The 27292-nt window shown below is 37.7% G+C and overlaps 1 protein-coding gene across 1 annotated transcript; it reads left to right on the top strand.

The window, feature by feature from the left end:
- Positions 1-1144: 1144 nt before the first annotated feature.
- Positions 1145-16684, top strand: LOC126369490 (protein timeless homolog). The gene is made up of 22 exons (XM_050013924.1): positions 1145-1530; positions 1623-1806; positions 1882-2016; positions 2185-2441; positions 2727-2924; positions 3128-3310; positions 3478-3765; positions 3851-3969; positions 4196-4358; positions 10327-10407; positions 10479-10591; positions 10937-10990; positions 11084-11156; positions 11743-11941; positions 12286-12434; positions 13427-13521; positions 13963-14172; positions 14584-14739; positions 14985-15191; positions 15613-15809; positions 15886-16330; positions 16521-16684. Exons 1-22 carry the CDS (start codon positions 1277-1279, stop codon positions 16604-16606), a joined length of 3846 nt encoding a protein of 1281 aa, XP_049869881.1. The 5' UTR covers positions 1145-1276; the 3' UTR covers positions 16607-16684.
- The last annotated feature ends 10608 nt before the right edge of the window (positions 16685-27292 follow it).

The following is a 27292-nucleotide window of genomic DNA, read 5'->3' as shown; positions in this document are numbered from 1 at the left end:
CTTAGGCCTTTTTAATATATCGTTCATGTAATTTTTATAAAAATCTCATACCTACCTACTTATTCCTCATTATGGCTTTTATTTTTATCATGTCCAGTGTGTGTAGAGCGTGTTGAATACACCATTCGGAAATTCTAGTTTCCAGGCCTGGACTGAGACCGGAACCGACCCGGGCATTAGAGAGACGATCGGCACTCGACGTGGGAGGGTGCCACTTGCGGGACCTATTTACCACCACTGGTGAGGTCGTTCTGCCGTCACCACAAGCAAGAACTTGTGGTGTCATGCTATTGCCCGGGTTGGACCGCTCGGAGGTAAGTACTACTTAAACCTAAACCACACGGAAAGATTGTTTGCAATTTTTATTTTTCAATTATAACAAATTGCTGGAAATTGGAATTCTATAGTCTCTGCTTACCCCGGTGGGAAATAGGCGTGAGTTTATGTATGTATGTATAACAAATTGCTTAGTCGATGGTCGAACAGGCTAGCAGCCAGACCACCCTACCGGCGCGGCGGCGGCGACTGGCCCTGCGGGCGTCCTGGCCAGGTGGGCTTTTACCCGATCTGCCCCATGGCCAGTCCGGCCACGTTAGTTTTGATTTCCTCCGGGTTGCCTCAACGTGCATTAATTATTATTTCCAATCATCGAGTACCTACCTGTCTACTACAGTCTACCAAATATAGTAATCAATTTATTAACTACCAACGTGTTCTATTATAGTACTTACTTACTTAAGTATGTTTTTACTTACCTAAATAGGTAGATAACTTGTGTTATTTTGTAGACAAGGATTATCAAAATTTATAAGCGCGACTTCCCCTTATTCAAAAGCCTTTGAGTACCTTACACACTTAAATAATATGCATTGGTACTTATTATTGCATGTGTAGACTGTTCAATCACGAAACGTGTGCTATTTAGTTCCTATTTATTATTTATCCTTTATAATAAAATAATATAAGTAATGGTACTTTCTTATCAACCTTTTCTGGCTTATAAATCCCACAAATACTTGGTCCTTGAAATCCTACAATTCGTCCCGGTCAATGAATGGTACGCTCGAAACGTTCTCTATAAACGCAACTATCACAGAAAAAAAAAGATTTCGCGGGCTTTTATACGTCATAAATGACAGTTTATCAAAACAATGTTATTTAGGTTAATTTTGCTAATAAAAATACGAATTTCATGAATTATGTGTAGAATTGGTTGTATTTCGATTCAGCAATATTATTATTTACAGTGACAAGTGCTGTTCAAGTTATATTTATAATGACTTCGCTACTTTCAGCCGAACTTTCGGCTACTTGCAATGCGTTAGGAACATTTGATAAAAAGACGGGAAAATACCTTATTGACGACTATACTTTAAATACAGTTAAAGATTTGGTAAGATATCTTCGTCGTGATGGCGAGGACCATGAAATCCGAAGACATTTTGGCCAAACGAAGGTCTTACAAACAGACCTAATGCCGATGTTGATTGATCATTGGGAAAATGCAGAACTGTTTGATGTAACTCTCAGGTATGAACTTGATTATATCATTTTATGTTTTATTGGTTTGCAATAGGGCATCAGCCCTATATTATGTTCTTAAACAAAATCACATTTTTTAGGCTGTTAGTTAACCTAACAAACCCAGCACTCCTACTGTACAGAGAAGAAATACCAGTTGAAAGAACAGCAAGACACAATTATTTGCAAATATTGTTGCATTTGCAATATTATAAGGAAGAAGCATTCACAAAGGTAGAAACATGGAATGTATTTGCTAAAAAATTAGCAAAAATTTTGGAAATTGTAAGTAATACATTTGAAAATAATTCATACAATCTTCCTTGAATGACATTGTAAAATAATACTTTAATTTATCAGGACTGGAGTGAAAGAGACGAAGACACGGGTTTAATTATTGAGAGAATATTGATTCTCATTAGAAATGTTCTTCATGTACCTGCTGACCTTGACAGAGAGAGACGGCCAGAGAATGACGCTAGTGTTCATGACCAGGTGAGACAAATACACTCTGTCAATTTTAAATATGTACAACATTCTCTTTTATAATGTAAACATTGTCTTTGAAATCTTTGTTGTCATGCTAACCTTGTAGGAGAATAACAATAAGATTTTAAAATTAAATTAACAGCAACATAATATACAACAAATCACTTACAACAGGTCCTCTGGGCATTGAACCAGTCAGGAATCCTTGATATAATCCTGTATATGTCATCTGAGAATGAGAAGCAGTATTTCATGCACATCCTGGAGATTATCACACACCTGCTCCGGGAACAGAACCCAAGTAGCCTGGCTGATGCCGCTCTGCAGCGCAGTGTTGATGAGAAGCTGAGAGACGAGCAGGAACTCCTCTCCATCAGACTGGCTGAGAACACACAGAGATTGAATAAAATCAAACAGTATTCAGCTACAAGGTACTTTTTTCTAATTTTTAATGAGGCATTGAACACATCTCATAAGTGCTTTTGTGTACCTATCCCTTAGGAAAAGAATTGGTCCAAGGTACAAGGTACTTTTCCAATTTTTTATCACTAAAGTCCTGATTCATTTTATTTAAAGTAACAGATAATAAACATTTAAATTTAGGCCATAATACATTTTGAAAAAGTAATACTTATTAGTCATTGCTCACTTAAGTGCCCTATTCCCTTATTTATTAATTCAATTAAAGGACTAAGTTTAATTTAATGTTTATTTAGGCATTCCCGTTTTGGAGGCACATATGTTGTGCAAAACATGAAATCTATATCGGATAATGAGATAATCTGTTTGAAGCCTCTGAACAAAATATCCAATCTGGACTTCAATGGAAGTAAAAAGTCTAAATTAGTTAAACCTAAAAACCGGAGGCCTGTGGAAAGTGGTATTTTAGAGAGAAGATCAGCTTTTGCCATAAGGTATGTAACAAAATAAAATTTCAATGTAAACTAATAACCTTTATGAGTGAATTATTTTTTCTGTTCCTGTGTGTTTTGTTTAGATTCGACTGCTCTTATAAGGGAATGGGCCCGGAGCTTATAAACAACAAGCTACTTATTTATTTTTTATCTTTTGTATTGATCATTAAACCAATACAACATAATATGTTTTATTATTTCAGATTATTTTTAAAAGAATTCTGTATCGAATTTTTGAATGGCTCCTACAATCCTCTAATGCATTATGTGAAAGATGTGCTTGTTAGGAATATAGCTCAACAAAATGACGAGTCATATTACTTGTGGGCTGTGAAATTCTTCATGGAATTCAACAGAGGTCATAATTTTCAAGTTGGATTAGTCAGGTAGGTTTGTTAGCTGTTTTATTTATTACGTTTGTTATATTTTCCAGGAAACAATTTCAATTATTTCCTGCATGTTGGTTACAAAGAAAAATATCAATCTATATTTGTGTAATGTAATTATCATTCGCCTCTACCTGATGTTTATTAGTAAACATTTAAAATTACAGTGAAACAATGTCGGTTCCAATGTTCCATTATGTTCAGCAACAAATGGAGAAGTATTATGACATGATAAGGGTTGAGAAGAAGAAATTCACGGCATGGGTGAGGCGACTCCATCTATCATTGAGGGCATACAAGGAACTCCTTAACACACTATTGGCTATGGACAAGAGCACTGATATAACAGTGAAAGATTCCGCCAAAGTTATAAAAAGTAATATATTTTATGTTCTGGAATACAGAGAATTTATCCTGTCCACTTTTCTGAATTACGATGAGAATAAAATGCCCAGGTATGTGTCTTAAAATTCTTGTTAAATGAATAGGTATAAATACATTTACATGGTTACATAGAAAATAATCTTTAATTCTTTTTAGGTCTTATCTAGTGGATTTGGTTGAGACTGTTCACCTATTTTTGAAAATGTTAGAACATTATTGTAAGAAGACAGGTTTGGTGGTTCAGAAGAAAGTCCGAAAGAAGCCTAAGTCTAAAAGTAAGTTTTATTACACCTATGGATTTTTATTTCTTATATTTATGTCAGGGTGCCTTATGAGATAGGCTGTTTTAAGCTGTCAACATCAGTTAGGGAATCCTCCCTTACAATGAGGTTTGTATGTCTTCTCTTGACCAAATATGAATCCCTACGTACCTACCTTGCTTGTATTACTTGATCTTAGGCCTGTACCGACAATGATTCTTATGAAAATATGACATCTCAGAACAGAGAAGTCGTCCTCAGAAGTCGAAGCCCCCGGCGAAGCTAGCAGAGATCCCCGCGTGGGAAGAGGCGCGTGCGCAGCTGGCGAGCGTGCTGGCGGCCGGCGCGGGCGACCAGCCGCCGCCCTTCGACGCCGCCTCCGACGTGCCCATCGACCAGCAGAAGTAAGTCTTTGTCCAACTATTTACACTCACTCACACACGCATAGATAGACATATTATCTCCCTAGCATTATCCCGTTTTTCACAGAGTCCGCTTACCTCACCTGAAGATTAGACAGGTCCGGTATTTTTATAGAAGCGACTGCCTGGCTGACCTTCCAACCCGCAAAGACAAAACCAATCCAATACAGATTAGGTCACATACCACCGAAAATGCATTGGTCGGGAATGTGGGTTTCCTCACGATGTTTTCCTTACACTCATAGGTAGATAGATACATCACTTATTTGCATGGACACAGCACAACGGTCTTAACCATACACATATCTTACGTCCATAATGCCTATCACAAATCGGGGCAGTTGTAGCTCAACGCATCGGTTTATATGTATTATATTAAGTATTTATTGATATTATGTATAGTGTATCTATTATATTAACTTTAGTTTACTTTTATTTATTTCTCATCGAGTCTAGTAAGCGGGTATTAACTGGTATTGGTTGCCTGGAAGGAATTGTTCTAGAGCAATAAGGTCGTCCAATTGTACTATATGTATTGTCTGCTTATTAAAATAAGGTTTTGTGCGAAAGATACATAAAGTCATTGCCTATTTCCCGTTGGGATAAGCAGAAAGTACGGAATGAGCACGAGTTATTAATATCTCGCCGCATTGTCCTCTTTAATTTTTATCTCCCACGTTCCTTACCTCCATTATAATAAAAATCCCGTATCTATATAAAAATCGATAAAACTCTGAAGCCGGCTTTATACGAAGGAAAGGATTAGCGTAAAACCTTGCAAGTATTGCAATATACTTTTTAAACTTAGTACCTACTAAAGACTTTTACGAAATACCTTTTAACCTTTTTGTTTCTAAATAAAGTCCTCGTTTTTCTCAGCTCTTATAATGCAAAGCTTAAACTGTGCAGCGATTAAATAACAATAAATATAGCTTACCAATCGCCTGAAGTAATATCAATCTTTTATCGTGTGGGTTGTGAGGTATTACCAACGTCGCCAACTGCCCCTGACATGGCTCATGTAACGACTACTTACTTGCATCAGTTTATCATACTAGTCAAAACTAGACTTCTATGTAAGTAAATTACTAGCAACATGAAATATTCCCAATTGTTTTACAAATAACTTAAAATAATCGACGACGTAGCGCTCATATGGGTGATTCTTATTCTTACGTTTTTTTTTTGTGAGTTGTAAGAATTGTATATGTTTTTTAGGAAAATCAGTGACCCCTGAATTATTTTACTTAGGTAATTACTTCTAGTATCGTGTCCGGATATAATTTTTGCCATAAAATTATTAGATATTATATTTAAAAAAATTAGAAGTCATAAATGTCACGGAACGTGTCGTGTGAGATTGCCAGAATTGCAGATAAAATGATTTTTTCTGAAGATGTGGCATGTTATTTTTCGAAATATTACAATAACTATGCAAGAGGAACCTTTGTTCTATAAGACTGTTAAACAAAATATATAAATAATGCACACTATTTATGATTTTGAACAACATACATTTTGTGAGCAGTTTTTGTGTCACAACCGTGTGCGACTCTTTAAAATTACAATACTCTGTAGAAATAAATCTGTGACATTGGCAACCCTTTCTAAGTTTTTTTAGAACGGCAACAATATGTTCTTGTCAGTATTGCAAATGGCTAAGAGCGTTGAGACCAGTATAAAATCAATCTGCTTTTACATTTTAAAAAAAGGACAACCTTAACTCGTCAACGCCGTGTTAGAGTTTTAAACTTAAGTATCAGTGTTACACTATTGTTTGAAATATAATATGCACGTCATACAGTGTAGTTTAAAATAATTACTTAAGATTTGCAGTATCGTGGATAGCTTTTGGGTTATATCGAACACGTTTCAAATTGTCACGACCATGTAATGATAAAAATGTCACAGCCGTAGACATTTTAAACACATGGTTGTGACATATAATGCATGATCGTGACATTCTTTTTTATTTCAATAATTTAGTGGGTTTTGTTGCTTTTATTTATAAATTATATTATTGTTTGATATGCTTATATACGAGTACTTACTTTACTAGTCCATATAGATCCCAGTACTGGGCAAGGGCCTCTTCCAAGATATTTGGAAGGAATTTATTCATAGCCACACTAGGCAGGGGTTTTTTAGGCGGTTGTATGGTATTGTTACGGAAGTGTATTTCGGGATTGGAACGAAACTCACTGAGTTCAAGGAGAAATATTTGTAGGTCAAATTGTTAGTATAAATAACGACAACCCTGATACCCCTTGCTACACTAAATTTACTAAGAAGAAGTATCATAGCGTGATATCAGGAAACACGGTCTTTACCTGGAATAGCAACGATCTTGGCCCTGAAGTTCCCAGTACAAATAACCTCCTTAGAGGAGGCCTCGACAGCTATTAACTCCCTCACGGATCACGTGAGGTCAGTTTGAACGAAACTTCAAAACAGGTTCCGGGGATGGAAGACCATATCGCTGGAAACTGCCTACCGATATCCGTGATCTGCCAACGGAGAAAAACGCAGCCACCCGCGCATATGATTCCAATCGCACCGAGGAATGTCGCCGTCATTTGCGTATCTAGCAGCATACTGTAAGAAAACGTATTAATGACATGCGACAGAATCGGTGGGATAACCTTTTGAGCGGCATTGAGCTCCACCACCAGGCCATCTGGCAGCTGTCTAGGTCTCTTCAAAAGGATACGGTTTTACCTCTCAATAGGCCTAACCAACCCCCCGCTTTTGACGATGACAAAAAAGCCGAATGCCTTGCCGACAGTCTCGAAGCCCAATGTTCGCCCAGCACTCTCCCTATCGATCGTAGGCACCGCTCGACGGTGAACTCTGAAGTTCAGCGTAGGGCTTCTGTACCTCCCACCGATCCTTCTCTTCCACAGGTCACTAAGGAAGAGGTACTAGATATCATTAAAAATCTTCATACCCGAAAAGCCTCTGGCTCAGACGGTATCACGAATCGTGTCCTTAAAAACTTCGGTGCTCCCCTCATCTGTTTACTAACGGCAATATTCAACGTCGCCATGATCAACTGCGTCTTTCCACAGCAGTGGAAAGAAGCAATTGTAATTGGTATACCAAAGCCTGGGAAACCTAAAAACGAACCTTCGAGTTACCGCCCCATAAGTCTCCTCAATACCATGGGGAAGATTTATGAGCGGCTCATATTTGCTAGATTACGGGACTACGCCGAATCCAATAGTCTTATTCCACTAGAGCAGTTTGGTTTTAGAACCTAACACTCCTGCGTTCAACAAGTGCACCGTATTATTGAACATATCTCTAGTAGGTTAAATTTAAAAAACCTGTCGCTACGGGAGCGCTCTTCTTCGATGTGGCGAAAGTGTATGACAAAGTCTGGCACAACGGCTTGATCTACAAGCTTTATTCACTGGGAATGCCAAACCGTCTCGTGCACATCATACGAGACTTCCTCTCAAATCGAACCTTTCGCTACCGCGTGGAAGGGACGCTCTCGTCACCGCACCCGATACATGGCGGAGTCCCACAAGGCTCCGTCTTCTCCCCTTTACTATTTTCATTGTATACTAGTGACATTCCCAAATCCCCTAACACCTAACTAGCTTTATTTGCGGATGATATAGCCATCTATTCTTCGTGCCGTGATCAAGTTATGATGACCGGAATTCTCCAACGCACGGCCAATGCCTTGGGCAAGTGGTTTCGCAAATGGAGAATCGAGGTAAACCCGGAGAAAAGTGCAGCGGTGTACTTTTCAAAAAGACGCCACACGCATTGTGGCGCATTATAACACGCCACGGTCACGCCGTCAACTTAAAGTCATCAAGATGTTTGGCAAGCCGATCCCTTCGGAGGAGTAAGTCAAATATCTCGGCGTAGTCTTAAATAGAAGTCTTACTTTTAAGGCCCATATCAAACGTATGCGCGATCGCGCCGCGTTTGTAATGGGCAGTCTTCATTGTCTCCTTAACAAGCGTAGTAAATTGTCCCTTAGGAATAAGGTGAAAATCTACACGACTTGCATCCGTCCGATCATGACCTCATGAAAAGTATCGGCGTCCGAAGGACGTAATATACGATCCCGACGACCCGCTTACTCGGGCCATAGAGGATGCCAATCAGCTCGCGACACCAAACACTTCAGGACCCCGATACTGACCCCGCCGGCGTGGTCGACGACTTCCCTCAATCAGCGCTTATCGCTATTGACCCTCTAGGATCGATTAACTCTTTCAAATATTTTTCTTCTCACACGACGCTCTGAGCCGAGGTGGGCACCCCCGATACTGACCCCGCCCAACTGGGCACCCTCAGGCATGTTGCCTTAAACGTTGTACCGGGTGAGAGCCTTCAGCGCTCCCCATTTGTCCGGCCAAGTAGATAATACCATCTGCGGCAAATGTACAATAAGTATAAAGGTTTTTGTTTCCAAATCCTAAGTTTTTTATGACGCGATCTCAATTATTGTGATTTAGTTAAGTATCACATAATCAGAAAGAAGATTGCCAAATAAATACTTTTGATTAAACCAATTCAGTGTTTGCTTACTGCCTAATTGCTCCAATCAATTGAGACAAAAAACTAAGATGACAAAAAAATTACAGCAACAGTTACAATGAAAAATGCAAAACAGTCACATCCATGTCATGTTGTGTCACAGCCATGTTTAGTGATGTCACGACCGAGGCACAAATGTCACAACCGTGTTTTTCTACCCTTGTTTTTTAATATTCCTGAGGGTATTAAGCTTGTCCATATGCATCCAAAATATGCTTTTGACATAAACTTTTGATTTGCATCATAAAAACTCATAAAAACATATTTTAATTTTTTTTGGGTTCTCTGCAAACTATTTAAGAATGACCCATATCGAATAAATTCTTCAGTTTTTACAAATTAAGTACCTACCTACACATGCATTTGTGAACATAGCGGTAGATTTTGTTCAAAAGTTGCAAGGGAACCTTTATATTTGTTTCTCATTACTTGCATAAAGAGAGTATAAATAAAATAACCTTCTTCGTTACAGAATTGCAGCAATCAGGTATATCGCAATATACTACCAAAGAAAATTTACAGTGTTAGTGACATGGTAACGAATACTGAGGGAAATGATTCAGACGATGATTCTGAGTTGATATCAAGTGGATTTTCTTGTCGGAAAATTCATGAAAATGTTATTGCTTTTTTAATTATTTTCAGTTCTATGCTTTTTCGACGGAAAATTCTACCTACTTGATATCAACTCAGGATCATGGTCTGAATTATCCCTCAAAGTTTTCGTTACGATGTCATTAACACCCTGTATATAGAATCAATAATAAAATGTGCCCTTAAATGAAATCGTGCGATCTGATGATATCGCTAATCAGCTAACCTTCCGATATCAAGTTGCCTTTCCAAGGATCGTCAGGTGTTACTCAATTACAGTTGTTAATCGATTCGATACAGCACAAATCGCGTCGCTCTTTGAGAACGGTTGGAAACTTTTCTCTAAGACTACTGTTTGTCCATTCTCGGTTCGAATCCAGAATCTGCACAGCGTTCTAGCGCAATACCAGTTGAGCAAGAATTTGTTATTCGTTTAGCGGAGAAGTTTTAATAGAATGAAGTCCCTAGGTGTTCTATAAAAACACGAGCCAACCCAACTTTATTTAAGTACCTACAAACCTTATATTTATAGGTACTAAGCGCAGACTTTTCAAGAACTTAAGACTTCAATATTCCACCTGAAGTATTTACTTTGAAATTCGACGAACACTAACATGTGTTATGTAAAACTTAATAACTTTGAACTAGATTAGTCAGGCACAGATGTTTAGTTTAATGGTGAATTCTGATTCTGAACTAATTATATATGTATTTTACTCAAAAGCTAATATTTGCATTAGATATATAACTGAATATTTTGAACCATATACCTTAATACACACCTTTAACCGTACAGGGAAAATTGCATGAAGAACATACAAAAGCGGATGCGTGAATACAAATTCGAAGACGCCGTCGGGATGTTTAGAGCCGCCAGGTAAAGGCATTTCTAATAATATTACCATCAGTGGTATTTTATGATCAGTCACCGGAATATTTCTGCTCTAGGGAAGTGTGGCCAGAGGAAGGTATTTTTGGCGAAAGCGGCATCGCGGAAGATGAAGAGCTCAATATGTTGGAAACCATTTATAACGCCGATTTGGGTGTGGAGGCTGCTCAGGGTACGACTCTTTATAATTTATTTAGTTCAATCCTTCTAAATTTTATTATTATATTTCTCTTTCTTGTCGATCGATGATAGCTCAATAATCTTTGCCCGAATTTACTTTTGGGTAAGATATTTTTGTTATTCTGATAGGAGTTTATATTCGAATGGGAAGATCGCGTCATCCTATTAGAATGACGATTAAAATGACGTTCATTATCGTTAAAGTGACGTTGAAAATTAATTACAGGGCGTACGTGCCCGGTGTTTTTGTTTATTTTTAAAGTTCTTTACGCTTCAATTATGTTTATAAATTCTGTTAAATTGTTATAACGAATCAATTTTGTAATTCCATGAACAGAAACAAATGGCGATCAAGACGAGAGTCCACCAAATTCAGAGTTTGACGAAGAAGGTAAGAGAGTCGCACGAAATTAAAATTTACAATATAAGTAGGTAAGCAATTCAAACTTATTTTTTTTGTTTAAAAAAATCTTTTTCTGCATAGATGAAGAAGAAGAAGAAGAAACCACCACGGCAATTGTTGAAACTGATTTTGATTTTCAAGATTTTGTTCAGAGGTAAGTCCACAGAACAGTTACGATAGATTACGGTAAGTCAAATAAATAAGGATTTATTTTTATTCAGGTTCGCATTTACAGCTTTATATAAAAGTCGCATCATTTTTTCAATTTTATTTTTATTTAGGTTAGGGATAAGGTTAGTTATTTTATGGTACACCCTTAGACTACGACTCGATTGCGTCGAAATAGGCTAGTTTCCAACTAGTCAAATCAGTTACTTTTTACTAAACATCAAAACACCAAATTACTATGGAATTTGTATGAAAAAGCACACTGTGACGTCACAGAAAAACGTGATAAAATATCGGACTTATTACGTTTTTCTTGATTAAAATTCGTATATAACTTACATAGAAAAAGAAAATGTTTTCTGTTACTTTTAGATCTGTCTTTATTTAGTAATCAGAATTTCATAATTTATCTTGAACCTAGTACACGACCCAATTCAAAACGTTGCGTTTTCACATCACGTAGCTATAGAATACCCAATTACGGAGTATGAAATAAACATTTGAAACAACACGTGTATCATTCGCCCAGTAGGTGTCTGCCCGTCAGGTATCACATTGCACGTATTTTTCAGGTTCTGTCACCCGCGAGTGGTGAGCGCGTGTGTCACTCTACTGGAGCGTTATGACAAAAACCTCCCGTACACGAATCACTGCGTCGCCAAAATGCTACACCGAATAGCGTGGGACTGCAAAAAACCCTCCATGATGTTCCAAGGGACTTTATTTTTAATATTCCAAAAGATACTTAACAATCCCCTGCCGCAATTTAAGGTTTGTATAATTGCGCCCTTACTAAGATTTCTCATCTCACTCGCTTCCGTCCCTTGAGGGTGCTCGGATTATTATTTCGAACCTTTCTGAATGCATTGTGGCATGCTCAGGCTCACTTTGTAAACGTGAGAATTAATTCTTTTTGTGTTCAAAACATGAAAATACAGGAAAAACAGCATAAATATCCCTTCTTTACTTTTTCAGATGCAATTGTTTACTTTCTCAACGGACGTTTTCCCTAACCCCCCGTTCCTTAGGTATCTCCTTACATTGTTTACCACTCTGAACATAACCATCTACCTAGTTAGATTTTTTATTGATTAAATTTCAATAATGTCAAACAGGAACTGGAAAAATTTGCTCTGTTCATCCTGAGGAAGTTTACGGAAATAGCGTCGAGAAATACGAAAGTTTTTATTGAACTCTTGTTTTGGAAAACTTCGAAAGACGCCATCGAGATCGAACTCGGCTACGATCTCTACGCTGATGAAAAGTAAGTATCGTAATTCACTATAATAACTCAATAAGTTTCCCATACATACGAAGGTATATCTATTTCTCTTGAACTTAGATTTCAATTACAAATATGTGTGCAAATGTCCTGTTCAAAATTATGCTCTATCTGTATGGACGATAAGTAGGTCTCTCACCATTATGATTTATCATATTCATGTTACAACTGCAACCCTAATGTGGACGCAAATGTTCGGACCAAAATGATGCACTACTTGTGCGAGTGGCTGATAACATGCTATTATTCGGTTCATAATATCAAAAGTGATTTGCATGGTATCTTATTGACTACTTGTGGCTCTGCCCATTCCGATAGGTGTACGGGCGTGATTATAATGTTAACATTTTACAATGTTAACAAAACACATTAAAAGTGTTGTAAATCATGCATACTTATAAAAACGATTAATTAATTTATTTAAAGCATCGCAAAAACCAACCGTGCTCTGTCAATTTTCCCGGAATGGCTATAATTTTCAGCGGATAAAAACCATGCTGCGAGCGGTTGACCTAAAAAAATGTCAGTTTAATAACTAAATAGCCCGGTCCGCCGGTCCTTCTGGTGCGTATGAATAGAGATATAATGGTTTAATCTATGCAGGGTTAATGATGTCAGTAATGACGTCTTCAGCACCCTTCTGTTTGAATGGCCCCCGACCTCGCCGTGTGAGCGTGTGCCCCGAGAATAATGACCCCTGTATGTATACGCGTCATACTCATGAACTGTCATCAATCTTTGTGTATTTCCGACGGCAACTTGCAAGGGCGCCTCTAATTTAGCACTGATGTTATGTTGACATAGGTCCCACTTACCCAGAATTATGATAGTGATTAATTATCAGGATTTTAGGGGCTCTAAATAAACATGCACCAGATGCTTATAAGGGGAGGCCCTTAAGAAGTTTTTCGAGACATTTAATTAAAATTTAAACAATTTTCATTCTAATTGGATTAACGTTTTGTTTTTGACAGAGACAAAGTGGGCAAGGGCACTTGGTCTGGAGAACAGGAGGAGGAACTCCGAAAATTATACATGGAGAACCAAACCAATCCGGAGACGGATCAAGGTAAAATTTTCTGTATGGCAGTTTCATAGGGTCTGTTTTTACATCGTTGTGTTTGATTCGTTAAACGGCTCGTCTATAAATTGCAGGACAACATATCGTGTTTGATTTGCCTAAAATATTGTTTGAGTTTCTGCAGTAAACGAGGGGGTTCCAATTGGTTTATTACTGCGTGATTGAGTTGCTTTGTATTACTTTGCTCTCGGCTGTTTCTATTAGGCAAACAAGGCTTTTTGCACGCGAGCAACTTTAATTAGACATTAGAACGGGTTGGTGGAGCGACCGAGGTTCGGGCTATGGGAAAACGCTATTTTATAATACCTAGTACATGACTATGTATCTATTAGCATTCACGTGTCTATTGCCAGTGTTTGCCTAAATACCTAATTTATTAATGCGTAAGCTTCAATGACTTATGTCTGTAGCACATAATTAATATTACAGACGTAATAGACTGGATACTGGATAACTTGATCGATCGCAGCCGCACACGTCGAAGCGTTATTAAAAAGCTAAGGGAAATGGGACTCATTTTCCGTGCGCCAACCAAGCGCAGTAACAAAGAGCGACAAAGGGAAAAAGTACCCAAAGAGTTCAGTGAAGAAGAAGATCAGCTATTGAGAGAACTGTGGGACCAGTACGGGGACACACAGGGTATTTATTTATTGTCACTTCATTCAGTCCTTGCTTTCATTTTTTGTGATCATTTTGATATAGGTTTATCATGCAAATACCACATGATCGTAATGCGACTCACCACTGACTATCCCAGTGTACCTCTGACTACCCCAATCTGGGAATACAGTCGTGAGCTTATGTTATTTTAAATAATTGATAAAACTCCAGTAAAGTGAATTGAAAACAAAATTAAATAAAACTTGCCTTTTAATCGGAGTGGAGCTCGTCGATATCAAATTATGTTTAACGGCCATTATTAAAACGGTAATGCAATTTGCGCTATCAACATTTCACTGTCGGTTTGAAACTCAAAGCCGCTCAGTTTATCCTATGAATAAATGATGAATTAAATAGAATAATTATTGAATAGGATTACGTGTTTTGCAGACCCGATGGGTGTGATAATCGCGAGGATGCCGCGGAAGCGTCAGAAGCGTAGTTTCATAGAGAGGTTATTAGAGCTGGGTATAATACAGGATAAGAAGCAGTGTCGGAAGAAGAGACACAAGAAATCTGGTAAAAGCGCGGGCTCGGGATCCGATGGTGAGTAGTTAACCAAGCCGGCTTTACTCTCAGCGGTCGCTGCTACCAGCGAGCGGACTTACGCCCCTCCGCCAATGTCTTAATCCTCTTTACAACTTTTAGCTCTAAGGAGACTTTATATGAGAATGGTTCACATTATTATTGTTCACGAACAAAAGTTTAGTATCGCATCGTGTTGCTTTTTCTTACAAGATTGTATACCATAATAATGATTGCAAAGCTTTCAATTCTATAAATTGTTACAGTTCGGTCAAGCTCAGATTCAGAATCGGACAAAGATTCAGAGTCGGGCAAAGATTCAGACGCGAGACCAACGTCGCCTGTGGTCAGGAAGAAGCCGACCAAGAAAGCTAGCCAACGAAAAGAAACGCGTAAAACAAAAAAAGGGCCACAAAATGTCGAGCTCAGCGCTAACGAAATTGCGAAATTATTGGTGCAGGCTGTGGACGACGGTAAAATTTTTGTTATTATTTTTTATTTTACGAACGAAACAAGCGCAACGTTTTTCACTTGAAATTTTAAATTTTTGTGCCGGATCATCTCTTGTTAACCTGAGGCGCTTTTTGTTCCGCTTGACTACAACATAGCGGATCAAAAATAAACTGCGACTGTAATGAAATTACGTCCCTATCAATTATATGAGAGAGCGTGTTTTACGGACAATGTCATAGTGATATTGGAGCTTCCAAACTGATTGAGATTGGAGCTTTCAAATTCATAAAAGCTTGAATGATAATTGATATCACGTAGTGTCCAAGATTTGTGTCCGGTTAATGACAATAGACTCACCGCCTATTACGTGGGACTTAAACACAGCTGAGTGTCTATACTACGTGCGTGTTTTCTTTTAACGCAAATTATTTTTACCATCAGAGTACAGTGAAGCGCTAAGATGGCTAGCGGAGAATTTGGAAGAGGTAGCGCTGGACCAAGAGGCGGAGGGCTACGACCCCGAGGCCGAGGGCACGCCCCTCGTGCCCATATCTAAGGAATCCGTCGCCGCCATGCAGAGCCAATTGTTTCAGAAAGTCCTACAAGGAGTTGGCGTTCAACCGCCTAGTGACGAGCAGGTATGTTATGTTCTTTAAAATTATTTTTTCTTTTTGTCTATGTATATTTTGTACATTGATTTGTTTCTCGTATTAGGAGCAATACTGGCGAATACCAAGCACGTTACACCATGAGACTATAAGGAAAAGGCGAGAAATCATTATGAAGGCGGTACATAAGGAGCTTATAATTGACGCGACCATTGAGCGAGCGGAAAGTCAGCAAGGAATAGAGAGAACGGCCGCTGAATCGAGTGACGACGACGATTTATTCGATAACTTACGGAAAATGCGCGATAATAATGCGGAAATTCCTCCGGTCAAGAGTAACGGCAGCTTTAATAGTGGAGTAACAAGTAGTCGCAAACGAAGTCGCAGCGTCGATTCCGACGACGACGGGAAGGAGACAATGCAAAAAATCGAAGAAGGGGACGAAGTGAACGAAGATGACGATGATATTCTGTCGTTCGCGAAGAAAACTCTTCAACAGGACCTGCCTGACACAGAAGATATATTAAGCAATTTACCCAGGAATCATAGCGGTAAGTATATATCTACAGTCAACTCGTAACATACTTACAGCTACATTCATTCCTTATTTTGCAGACATATAACTCAACATTTTACTTCTAAAAAACAAGGACAATTTTTCAAATACATACCTGGAATCAAAACAGAGGAACAAAAGTCGTAAGTTGCTTGTCTTTACTGAAACTTTTCGTTCGTTCACAGACAGCGAGAATGAGGATGAAGTGATTTTGCCAGCGAAACGAGGCAAGAAGAAGCGTCGCATTGTTATAGAAGATGACTCCGATTAGATTATCTGTAAGCTTTCTTTTATTAATTATGATAATTTGATGAATGTGTGAATAAATTAGTATTTGTTATATGACATACTTATGCGTCTTATTTGATCTAATATTGTATTGAGTGAGTGCATAAATGAACAGTCTATAAGTACGTATATTGTCTTCAGAATTACTTACGGAAAGATACGTTATATATAGCCTAATATTCTTAGGTTTGGTAGAATTTTACTTACGATATCGTCGCTTGTTTGGGTTCTTGTGATTGTTAATAAGGGTGCGTTTCATTCCCTCGGCTTATTATCTAGTCGCGAAGCACATAGGAATTCCAATATCATCCCGCCATTGGATAGCAATATACTCGTAGTCTCGTACTGCGATCGCTTGGTATATTCAGGGGAGAGAGTATTCGCGTGCATTCGGTATTGCAAATTGCGCAATATTACGGCCGAAGAAATAGAACGCGCTCAGAAAGTTATCCCATAGTGCCATCTGCAAGCCCGCTCAATTTTCGTTTCAACACAATTCCAAAATTTCCAAACTATAACTACCTCACAAAATCTTGTTCCGATATCGACAGTTTAATTGGACGATACTGCTCTGGTAAATGTAAGCACTTACTTTTGATCTTTTCACTTTGATTTTATTACAAAAGCAAACCTTTTTCATCTATTTATTCAAAACCTATTTCAATAAAAAGTTGTTCCATTTGAAATTGAATATCATTAGTGAATAGTTCAATTTAAGATCTCGTAGAATTCTAAGGACATTTCGCGTAGTAAGGATCGTAACGATGTAAAATGAATCTGAAAGTTATAGGGCCGGAGTAACAACCGCTGGTAACTTTCTTCAAAGACGATCTTATTTCGCCCGATCCCGTTAAGTCAGAATACGCTCGTTATATAACCCTGGACTACATTATTGAACTTTCAAATAAAGCATCGTAGCGAGAGTTGTGTGATTTTCACCCGTATCCCATTCTAAACGTAGATAAACATTATCTTAGTTCTAGTTAGTAGTTCAAGTTGTACCTACCTTGCGCTGGAGCATACTTATCTATTTATACAGTTACGAAGCTCAGTCTAGCTCCTCTATTATTTTAGCAACCAACGTGTGATTTTCAGCTCGGTTTTCGCGACACGTCAGGAATCTTGCATAGTTTGCGATTGTTTGGCGATGTATTATCCCAAAATTATCACGGAAATATACGGGTTGGTTTCATATCGATTGGCATAGCTCCCACCCACATAATAAATTAGGTATAATTTTATACCAACCGATGCATTTATACATTTAGAATTAAATGAATTGATAGGGATTTTTATTTAGCATTCATTTTGAGCTTTTAATGCTTCGGAGAGCACCTTTTAAGCTGCTGTTGTATGTACCTACTGGCTCGAAAGTTTTTACATCTTACTTATTGCATTAATCCACAAGCAGAATGGTATTCTCGTATGAAGAGCGTATGAATCTCGCTTGTTTGAACTTATCAAAATATGTCTACTTTATTTAATATTTCCGTAGATAGTTCGTAAGAAAATACGAACTCGTACAATAGCAATCATGAGCAAAATACTAAAGGTTCAATTATTTCTAACCTGACTGCATTATAGTGTTCACTCGGCGAACTGATATTCCGTCCGTGCTCCATCTTAGTCTTTGAATAATTCCACGGTCCCGCCTCCTGTAGTGCTCGGCTCGTATCTCCTTAAAACTGCGCCATTACTAATTAAATACATTCCCCTGAATGCTCTCGTATACGATATAATCTCGTGAATAGCTGTCTACCTACCTATAACTCGTGAAGATTAATTTCGTAGGGCGCACACTAAATCTTTTCACTCAGCATCAGATTAGCGCCCCCGAGCTTTTCCCCTAAATGTATCGTTGTTTTTCTAACATTATCGTAACATTGTAAACAGCGCGCAAAGCAGGGACGGAACGCCGCCTGAAATAACATTCTGTACAGAATGCAGCTACAAAATCAATACTGCGATGCAACCACAGGCATCGCTGCTAATTATACCAACTCACACGTGCCAGTTTTAATTATGGCTTTTGATAGCTAATTATAATGATCTATAATTGCCCTAATCAAACCATTTCTTTGCTTTATATTTTTTATGTAGGTATTCACAGCGTACATATTAATTACGTGACACATTTCCTATATTTATCTTTGGGGAAAGTCAAGCCGAAAATAGTTTTTGAAAGCAACCGGCTGTGAAAGTCGGTGGATTACGTTCAGTCCATGATCACATAGAGCATTTAGGTCCCCTTCAACCCCACGCGGGTGCTCGGGGGTGATACGACAAAATGCTTATAGATTCACAGTTATCGGGAGCTCTCGAAAGTATTAAGTCGTCACCCCGCCCTGACTCCCCAAATCGGAACCCAAAAAAATACAAACGATCGTTTCATCGCTAATCCCGCGGGCTATCGAGTTTTTCTTATTCAAATGTTCAGTCAGCTATTTTAATGTTTCAACACAGCACGTCATCAATCTTTCGAACGTGGGCCATTACGGACGCCCCTTGCAATTATCCACTCGAATAAAAACGTTTTAAGTGTTAAATTAACGATATCTCAGCGAGAGAAAGCTTGTCTGACTAAGTGATTAATTCCAGCACTTGAGCTGATAGTGAAGCGTGCGCTGGAAATGTTAAATAGAACCCTCATTTATATCTATTACCCGCACACTTCATTGTCTGTGCGGCCGTCATACCTTATTTGCCGTTATGTCAAGATCTCACTTGCGTGCCCCGCGCGATACCCACTTGCATTTGAATAATAACTAATCTAATATTGATTCGCTGTGGTTTATTCACTGATTTTGTTTTTCTCGCAGGTTCCTTCCTACCTTTGATTGATTTGACATTCAACGTTCAAAAAGACAATTTTATCAGAAACATGAATATACGTATATTATGGTGCACTATAATGTAATGTGGATTTAGTGCACCGCATATGTAATGTACTTTTACGTACCTATTTCCAAGCGACAACAAATACCATCCTTGAAAAACCATAACCTGATGTCGCGTATTTCTCCTCCAGTCACTTGTCTACGGAAATATAAACAACCGTCATTCTTCTTCTTTACGCGCGTCAGTCGGAGAGAAAAGAATGACAAACGAGTTTAAAGAATAAATGGAAAGTAAATGAAAACAGCAAAATCGCTTTTGTCAACTGCTTTCTTCTCTCATTGTCGGCATTATGGGGGCTTTTTATTTTCATAAATACGCACGCGTTAAGTTTACAGGGAAAAAGTTATAATAAGTCTGTACGAATTCAACGGACGAATTTATGGAAGCAATTTTTAAGAAGCAGAATATGCTTGCATAATTTTTCTCGACGACGCGGCAGGAACTGAGATTTCTCCCAAGCTCTCGTACCAACGAGCTACGTTGACCGACATTTTGGTTAACGTTTCGGACGTGCACACTGGATTCCCCCCAGATGCGACTAAAAGGAAGGAGATGAATGACGTCGGTATTTCGTTTAATAAAAACCGTTTCCACTACATGGTTTTCACCTGCTGTGTATAAGTTATGAAAAACTAGCTTATTCTTACTTGTGAGTCGATAACATTTCAGCCATAGGTACAAAATACAATTGGCGAAAATTGAAGCCATCTAATCTGTAATAGATATATCCTCTCCATATTCGAAATAACGTACCTACCCGCGGGTATTTGTGTTTTAGAATAAATACACCAAACAAAAACATTAAGCAGAGCAGGCGAGGGTCTCGCGAGCACCCTCAGGTAAAAACCAAATTGAATTTTCCCTCGGCCAAATAGAACGGTATCGCGTAGATAAATCTCAAGTCTGCTCATCCCGTGTAGCTACGGAAAACAAAGTTTAATAGAAAAGTAAATAGAAAAAGTAGAAGCGAAAACACTGAATGTTGAAACTTTAATTCGTCCCAGATATCCGCCGCCTACACAGATCTCAAATGGAGTTTCTAAATCTTTTGCTTGTACATTCCCCGTGACGCGGGGGCTGCTATATCGTAGATTGAAAGGTTTTTCTCATATCATTAGGTACGCATCGTGGCAGCTGTTTGGTCAATGTGGCGTGATTATTCAGATCTTAGAGCGACCGTAATATCCGCTCATGTGGAGACCCTCCTAATCACATCATATCGGACAGATATTGCCCATCCAACCTTCCATTATGCTGCTTTCCACGAGTCTTGTAAAAGACGTAGACTAATACGAGTATCAAGACACGACACTGCGGGCGGCGTCATTATCTTCTGCAAAGTAATTATCTTTATATGGGCCTTTTAATCGAGTCGACTGCTAACCACGTTTTATGGTATTATAAAGTTAATGTAATTTTATAACGGAGCTTGTGCTTAATTTGAGCGCTGCGGCGAGGCGATGTGTGGTCGAGATGACTAGCGGTGCGGTGTCGGGTACACCGCACAAGGGATAGCCGTCTAGCGGTGGTATATTGCCGCGATAGCTGATCACTTCATTAATCGTCGGTGAGCGCGATACCTTGCATACGATACCTCGTAACGAATCGATATGCTGTCGCGTTGAAGATGGATTGCACGTGACATGCACTTTCAGCAACGTATGCCTTTGTCGTTGGCGCTTTAGTGTTATATTACATACAAAACTGGTTAAATAATTATATCACTTCAATAACATTGATTTGTAAACTTTGATACTCGTAAGTATCATGTTAAATGTTCAAGCAATTGCTACATTTAGTTTAAATGTATAAACATGATTGTAAGGAAGGTATAAACTAAGCTTAACCCGGGCTGTAATAATCTACGCACGGTAAGGCTCCGGTAAGCTCACCGGTTCGCGTTAATCATGCAACTCGCTTGTAACGTCTCATTTCACGCCTAAATTACTAAAGATGTAACGTACGTTGTTCCTCGTTCCGGTTGCCTACGCCTCGATGTTTTGAACATCAGTAATTTTGTACCACCGCACCTCTGTTTCATAAGAACTCTCTTCACTAATCTTTACTACCTACCTACCCTTAAACAGAAAAGGTTTCCAAGAACCATTTTCTAAACTAAAATGCTTCCAAAGAATGGTAGAAAAATTTTGTTAGTTCACTACGAAACTGGTTAGTGGGTGAGTAGAGAAATAGCTTTATAAGTTTGTGCATGATCTAGAATCGAAAAAAAAGTATAACATGTTTCTAATGAAGTAAATATTTAGTGCGTGTCCATGAGACAGAATTAAACAAACATTAAGGTGATTCGTTTTCCATACAAAAGTTGATGCAGTGCTACAGGAAAACGGTTAGAGGAATATTGTTATAAAACCGATAAATAGTAATATTTTGGTGTATTATTTTCGCAAACTAACAAAAATTTAAGGTCCGAATACGAGAAGTACCATATTTCAGACCCTCAATTTTGATCAATTCTACATTTGTAGTGGTGCAGATTACAGTGTATTTGCTGAGCGTGTAGAGGTGTCAATGTTAGTTTGTGTGCGTGATAGTTTTTTTTTTCTCTAAAGGCTTTGACTACTTGACAAGTGTAATAGAATGTCAGTGACAATTTATAAAGAGATTTTGTATGAAGAGAATAAATATAAATAAAAAACTAAAAATACTACAATCTGAGAAAAGGAATATTGGAAAAATATTTTTGTAATAACACATATTATTTAAACATTTTTAAATAATGGGTAAGTACCGTGTTTTAAAAGAGGACATATATTATAATAAAAAATCAATACATAAAATGAAATGGCTGTATGGGCATAGTTCCCTTTGCCTTACCCTTCGGGGAAAACCAAATCAAAAAAGAAGTTGTTGCATTTGCCGGCCTAAACATTTATAATTAATTGTTTTTCCATCCAACATACAGATTTATTTATATTCTCTTTGCCGCGGACTTTTTGGTGGGACCGGGAACGGGAAGGTTGCTTTCTTCATTGAATAATCTAAATAATCAATACGAAGTAGTGTTTTGTGGTTAATGATCACATTCAGTTAGTCGGAAAACATTCCCGATAGTATTATTAAATCGGAATATTCAATAAACAAAGTGTACCTATCTATTTTCGCTTTGCGCCAACAAGCCGCTTACTTCGTTTGGGGTTCGGAGTAGGAGTCTGCTCCGAGGGTGGGGGCTTAGGTTTCATCATTTCATTAATCATCATCAAGAAAAAAAAACACAAGACATGGCTGTATGGGCATAGTTCCCTTTGCCTTGCCCTTTGGGAAAATAAAATAAGATAAATTTTGAAATTCTTATGTATGATAAACAAACATCACAGACATCATGACAGATCTAAAACTAACGAAAATCTTTTTTCTATTTGACTTATTTATGAATTTTAATCAAGAAAACGTGATAATAAGTTCGACAGCAACCAGTTCAGGTCCCCGAAACAGCCCATTTCAGGCCGCGTATATATGGAAATACTACTTCATTACGTCCCAGCCTCGTCTTTTTTTAACGTCCTCGTTAAAAAAAGACGTCCTAACCTGAACTAACTAACCTAACAATGAACACCACGCGTAAATATATGTCCAGAAATGCGCTGCAAGTCGTCTGGACTGGGCGCGAAAACAACATAGAATTCGATTAGCTGCTAAGTGTCCCGCATGCTATCACCAGCTGTCACTGACATACGTATGAAGTCCCGCGGATTTTATTGGAACTAAATGACAAGTCATAATAATTATATGCGGATACTGCGACATCAGCGCCGTGCTTGCGGGACGTCCTGAAGCGCTATTACATCTTTCAAACGCGGTGCGACAAAGTTTGAACCGACGCAATTTAGGAAAAATCTACCTTATTATTACTGTACTGTGATCGTTATTTGTAAAATCATACAATACATATACACAATTCTTTATACACAATATAATTATTATGACATATTGTGGACTTTTCGGTAGACCTACAAAAAAGGAACAATTCAACCATACGTTGTTTTGTTATATCTCAATGGGATCAGGCAGCGTTTTCGCCGAAAGCTCCAAGTCGGCTATATTTGTAACGATAATTATGTTTGACATTCATCATCATTTTTGAACCATTTTATACAAAAAAAAATACTTGTATAAATTATATACCCTAAAGCACGCCCATGAATCACTACTCATTGGTGAAAACCGTATGAAAATCCGTTCAGTAGTTTTTTAGTTAGCCGCATGTTCACTGATGCGATTAATGCCTGTTAGAATTTTACAAAATAAAAAATACGGAAATTACGGAAGGTACTTAAGTGCAAAGTACATTATTGTATAATTATAATATTATTGGTAAAAGTGATACTTTTTGAAAATTCCGTAACAAATAGACGGGTTCGCCAAATTCAATTGTAAAAAAAAATACAAAAAGTATAAACAATTAAAACATGCACTTGGGTTTGAACCGTGAACCTTAAGAATGGCGGCGACTGCTTTACCAAATGCGCCATTTAGAAGTTAGAAGTAGACTTCAAATTATGCATCTCTTTTAATAGCTAACCTAGTTTGCATGTGTGTGTGACAGCTTCGTGTTTGTACACAAATTGAAATGACACCAACTTTTGATGCAATGTTTCAATATGATATCTTCAGTAAATACTTCAAAATTGTAGCTTAACTTAAAGATAATGTATATAAGATTTCGCCACCTAACATTTCACTGGGTCAGAACTCAACACTAAACGAATAAATGGAAAAAAATACGAAAACTGCAGAAGTAACGCCATCTACTGACGCAGCGTTACCTAGCTGACTGAAAGGCATCACCTTAATGTGTGACTTTAGTATTTTTTAGTAATTTTATGTTAGTACAGAATATTATTTATTCGGTGAGTAAATGTGGTAATAATATTCGTGCCACACGGAGTTGTTAGTTTACCTGTACGGTCGTTAATTAGAAGCACGTGAATTGTAAAGGTGTAAAGAGTTTTCAGCCGCGACCTGGTGACACATCCCGGCTGTTGTGAAGCAAATAATTAAAAAGTTTGGATTCATTTCGACGATGTCATGAGGTCGAAGCGGCCTCGACCGCGCCTGTCACAAAGTTGTGCATTAACTTTTCATTTGCAAGTTCGGAACGAACCGCGCGAGCTATCCTAACTTTGCAATTTCAACTTCTATATGTAGAGCTGAGAGCCGTAGTAACTATTTTGATGTTACGTCACAATCACAGGTCTAACGGCTTCACTGCCCACGTCTGTCTATTCACCTACTTTTGATGGAAATCAGTAATTTATAACCTTTTCGAGTTTCTGAACAACCAACACAATGTTAACAATAATCTGATTAAGTACAGTAAATTCAAGAAGAGCAGCGAGCTCCTTTCTCTAATTAATAAAGACAACCAATCAACAATGAATACATTGACAGAGCAAGCGAATCTTAATAACGTGCCATTGAAATTCTCACAAGGACAAAGTAGGATAATTACATCAGCCGGGAAACCGATTTCTGCGGCGAGAGATATCTTCGCCGACGTTTTAATAACTTGATTTAACTTTCGTAAATCAATTTTCATTTGATCATTTCATTGGGAGATGAGTTATAATTGGACGGGAGCGGCACAATCGGCGAGGATCCACAAACGGAATAATGTCAAATCAATTAAAAGTTGAATTCGGGCGGAGAGCCAGGCGGCGAAGTTGATTCATTAATATTGGAGCACCAGCCACCGCCCCACGCCGCACTAAAGCAAATACATTACATGCCTACTCACATAAACCAAAAGCAAGAGCTTATAATCCCTAATGAATGAGGCACGCAAGCCACAAGTGGTCAGGAAATGAGGTGCATGCAGCTTGCAAGCGATATGATCAGTCCATCGTCTAATCTACCAGTGAATAAAAAAATATTGCAGGAATAAAAAAAAGATATCTTCACCATTGATTCTTCTCTTGTGCTCTACATTATGCAATTTCAATTATGTCACCTCTCATCTTTTATAACCTCGTCTAATGAGATATTTTTTTAAAAAAACGTCAAAACGGTGCATATAGATCTCAGAACAATAACTAAAGCATAGAAGGAAGGTTAAAATAGCAACAGAACTCTATAATTCTGCTCTACTTTATCTTACGGAACCGGCGTAATGTTAGACAAAGACGCATATACAAAAATTGTTTCGTAATTTCGTAGGTTGTCACAAGTTTTTCATTGCCTAGTGTTGGGTTTCACTTTAGTAATATGTCGATAAAATTAAATTTACTTACAATTAATGTCGATAATTTTTTTTTACAAGATTTCTTTTTGTAGGATGCAATTATCTTCTTCTTGATGAAAGGAGACTCTGTCTCTGATAGGTAAGTATCTAACCATTTTTGGATTATATTGTCTGGTTTATATTAGTTTGGAGCTGCAGCTCACATTCAGGAAGGAAAGAAAATAGCCAACTGTTATCGTTTCATCGGTAAGTATTTTGTAATATTCGAATTTATTTATGATGTCATCCGCCGTGCACTGGTGTCGATCGACGTGCCGTGCAAATTGGAACCGCCGCCGCCGGGTCTAAGCCGCACAGACGGTAAGAGGCCCGATGGGGTCACGCCATAGACATAGAAAAGAGTATGGACTGGAAATACCTACAGAAAAAACGTGCCACTCTGTAAACATAAAATGGCGGTCTTTACTAGGGCTACAAGCTGTTTCAATACTAGGATTACCATACTCGTACCTACTAGATATAGCATTATACTTAAAAAAATACGGCATACAAGTATTCATAAGAGAACAGAAAGGGAAAGTAAAAGGTAGGTAGGTGGTGTACTGTATCTTTCGTGTAAAACTTGTAAGTATTGTATGTTGTGTGCAATAAAGTATATTTGTATTTGTAAAGGAAGGTTTAGTCAAGATTTATCTAAGTCGCTTACACAAATCTATAACATTCATTACATTCTTTATTGGGCGCAGTTCGTATCAACCTGGAGTGTTGGAGTAGGAGTAAATAAGAACAGGAGGTAAAATGAAATATAAATTAGATCGTAAATCTGTTCATTTTCATTAGCAAGTATTTATTTCACACGTTATTAATTATGTACATTATATTTACAATAAATACAAATTTATTAATTTCTAAACAGTGTCAATTTGCTTAGAAACTGTCTTTGTGACACCCTGTCACATTGTTTTTTTTTTTCATTAAGTCGTTTGATCTTGAGGCGGGACTTGTTCAGCTTTTCTTTTAAATGTTTCATCTCGTCTTCTTGAACTGACTGAAATAAAGTTTAATAATAATGTTAAAATAGTATATGTACAAAATAATCTATAAAAATAAAAGTAAAATATATCTGATTTAAGTGCATTGTGCAGCTGGTTGAATTATACACTCTATATATGTATATCATGTTAAAAATATAAAAAAAGAAAATTATTTGATATACCTTTTCATGTAAATCCAGTCGACACTTTTGGATTTAATATCTGAAATCAAAGATAATAATAATTTACTTATATAAAACGTGTACAACTCATAATTGTTTAGACATAAAACAACTACAGACTTAGTATATACTAAGTTTATTAAGTACATAATAATATGTAGTTGAATGATAGATAGTATAAACGTGTTGTGATAACATGATACAAATATCTTATCTATCTATCCAGCAGTGAGATGATGCAGGCTAGGCTGAAATTTAAATTTAAACACCATTTCATCTGTCTGATCTATAATGTTCAATGTAGGAATAGCATCGTCTCGAAGACGCCTCCACTTTGAATTAGGAACACACATAAA

Source organism: Pectinophora gossypiella, chromosome 9, assembly GCF_024362695.1.
Source record: "Pectinophora gossypiella chromosome 9, ilPecGoss1.1, whole genome shotgun sequence".
NCBI classification, from domain to species: domain Eukaryota; kingdom Metazoa; phylum Arthropoda; class Insecta; order Lepidoptera; family Gelechiidae; genus Pectinophora; species Pectinophora gossypiella.
This window is presented reverse-complemented; position numbering and strand designations above follow the sequence as displayed.

Coding starts and splice junctions, on each gene's coding strand:
- LOC126369490 (XM_050013924.1), top strand. CDS start 1,277: ATGACTTCGCTACTTTCAGCCGAACTTTCGGCTACTTGCAATGCGTTA. Junction 3,970..4,195: donor AAAGAAGCCTAAGTCTAAAA/GTAAGTTTTATT, acceptor ATGACATCTCAG/AACAGAGAAGTCGTCCTCAG. Junction 15,192..15,612: donor GGTGCAGGCTGTGGACGACG/GTAAAATTTTTG, acceptor TTTTACCATCAG/AGTACAGTGAAGCGCTAAGA.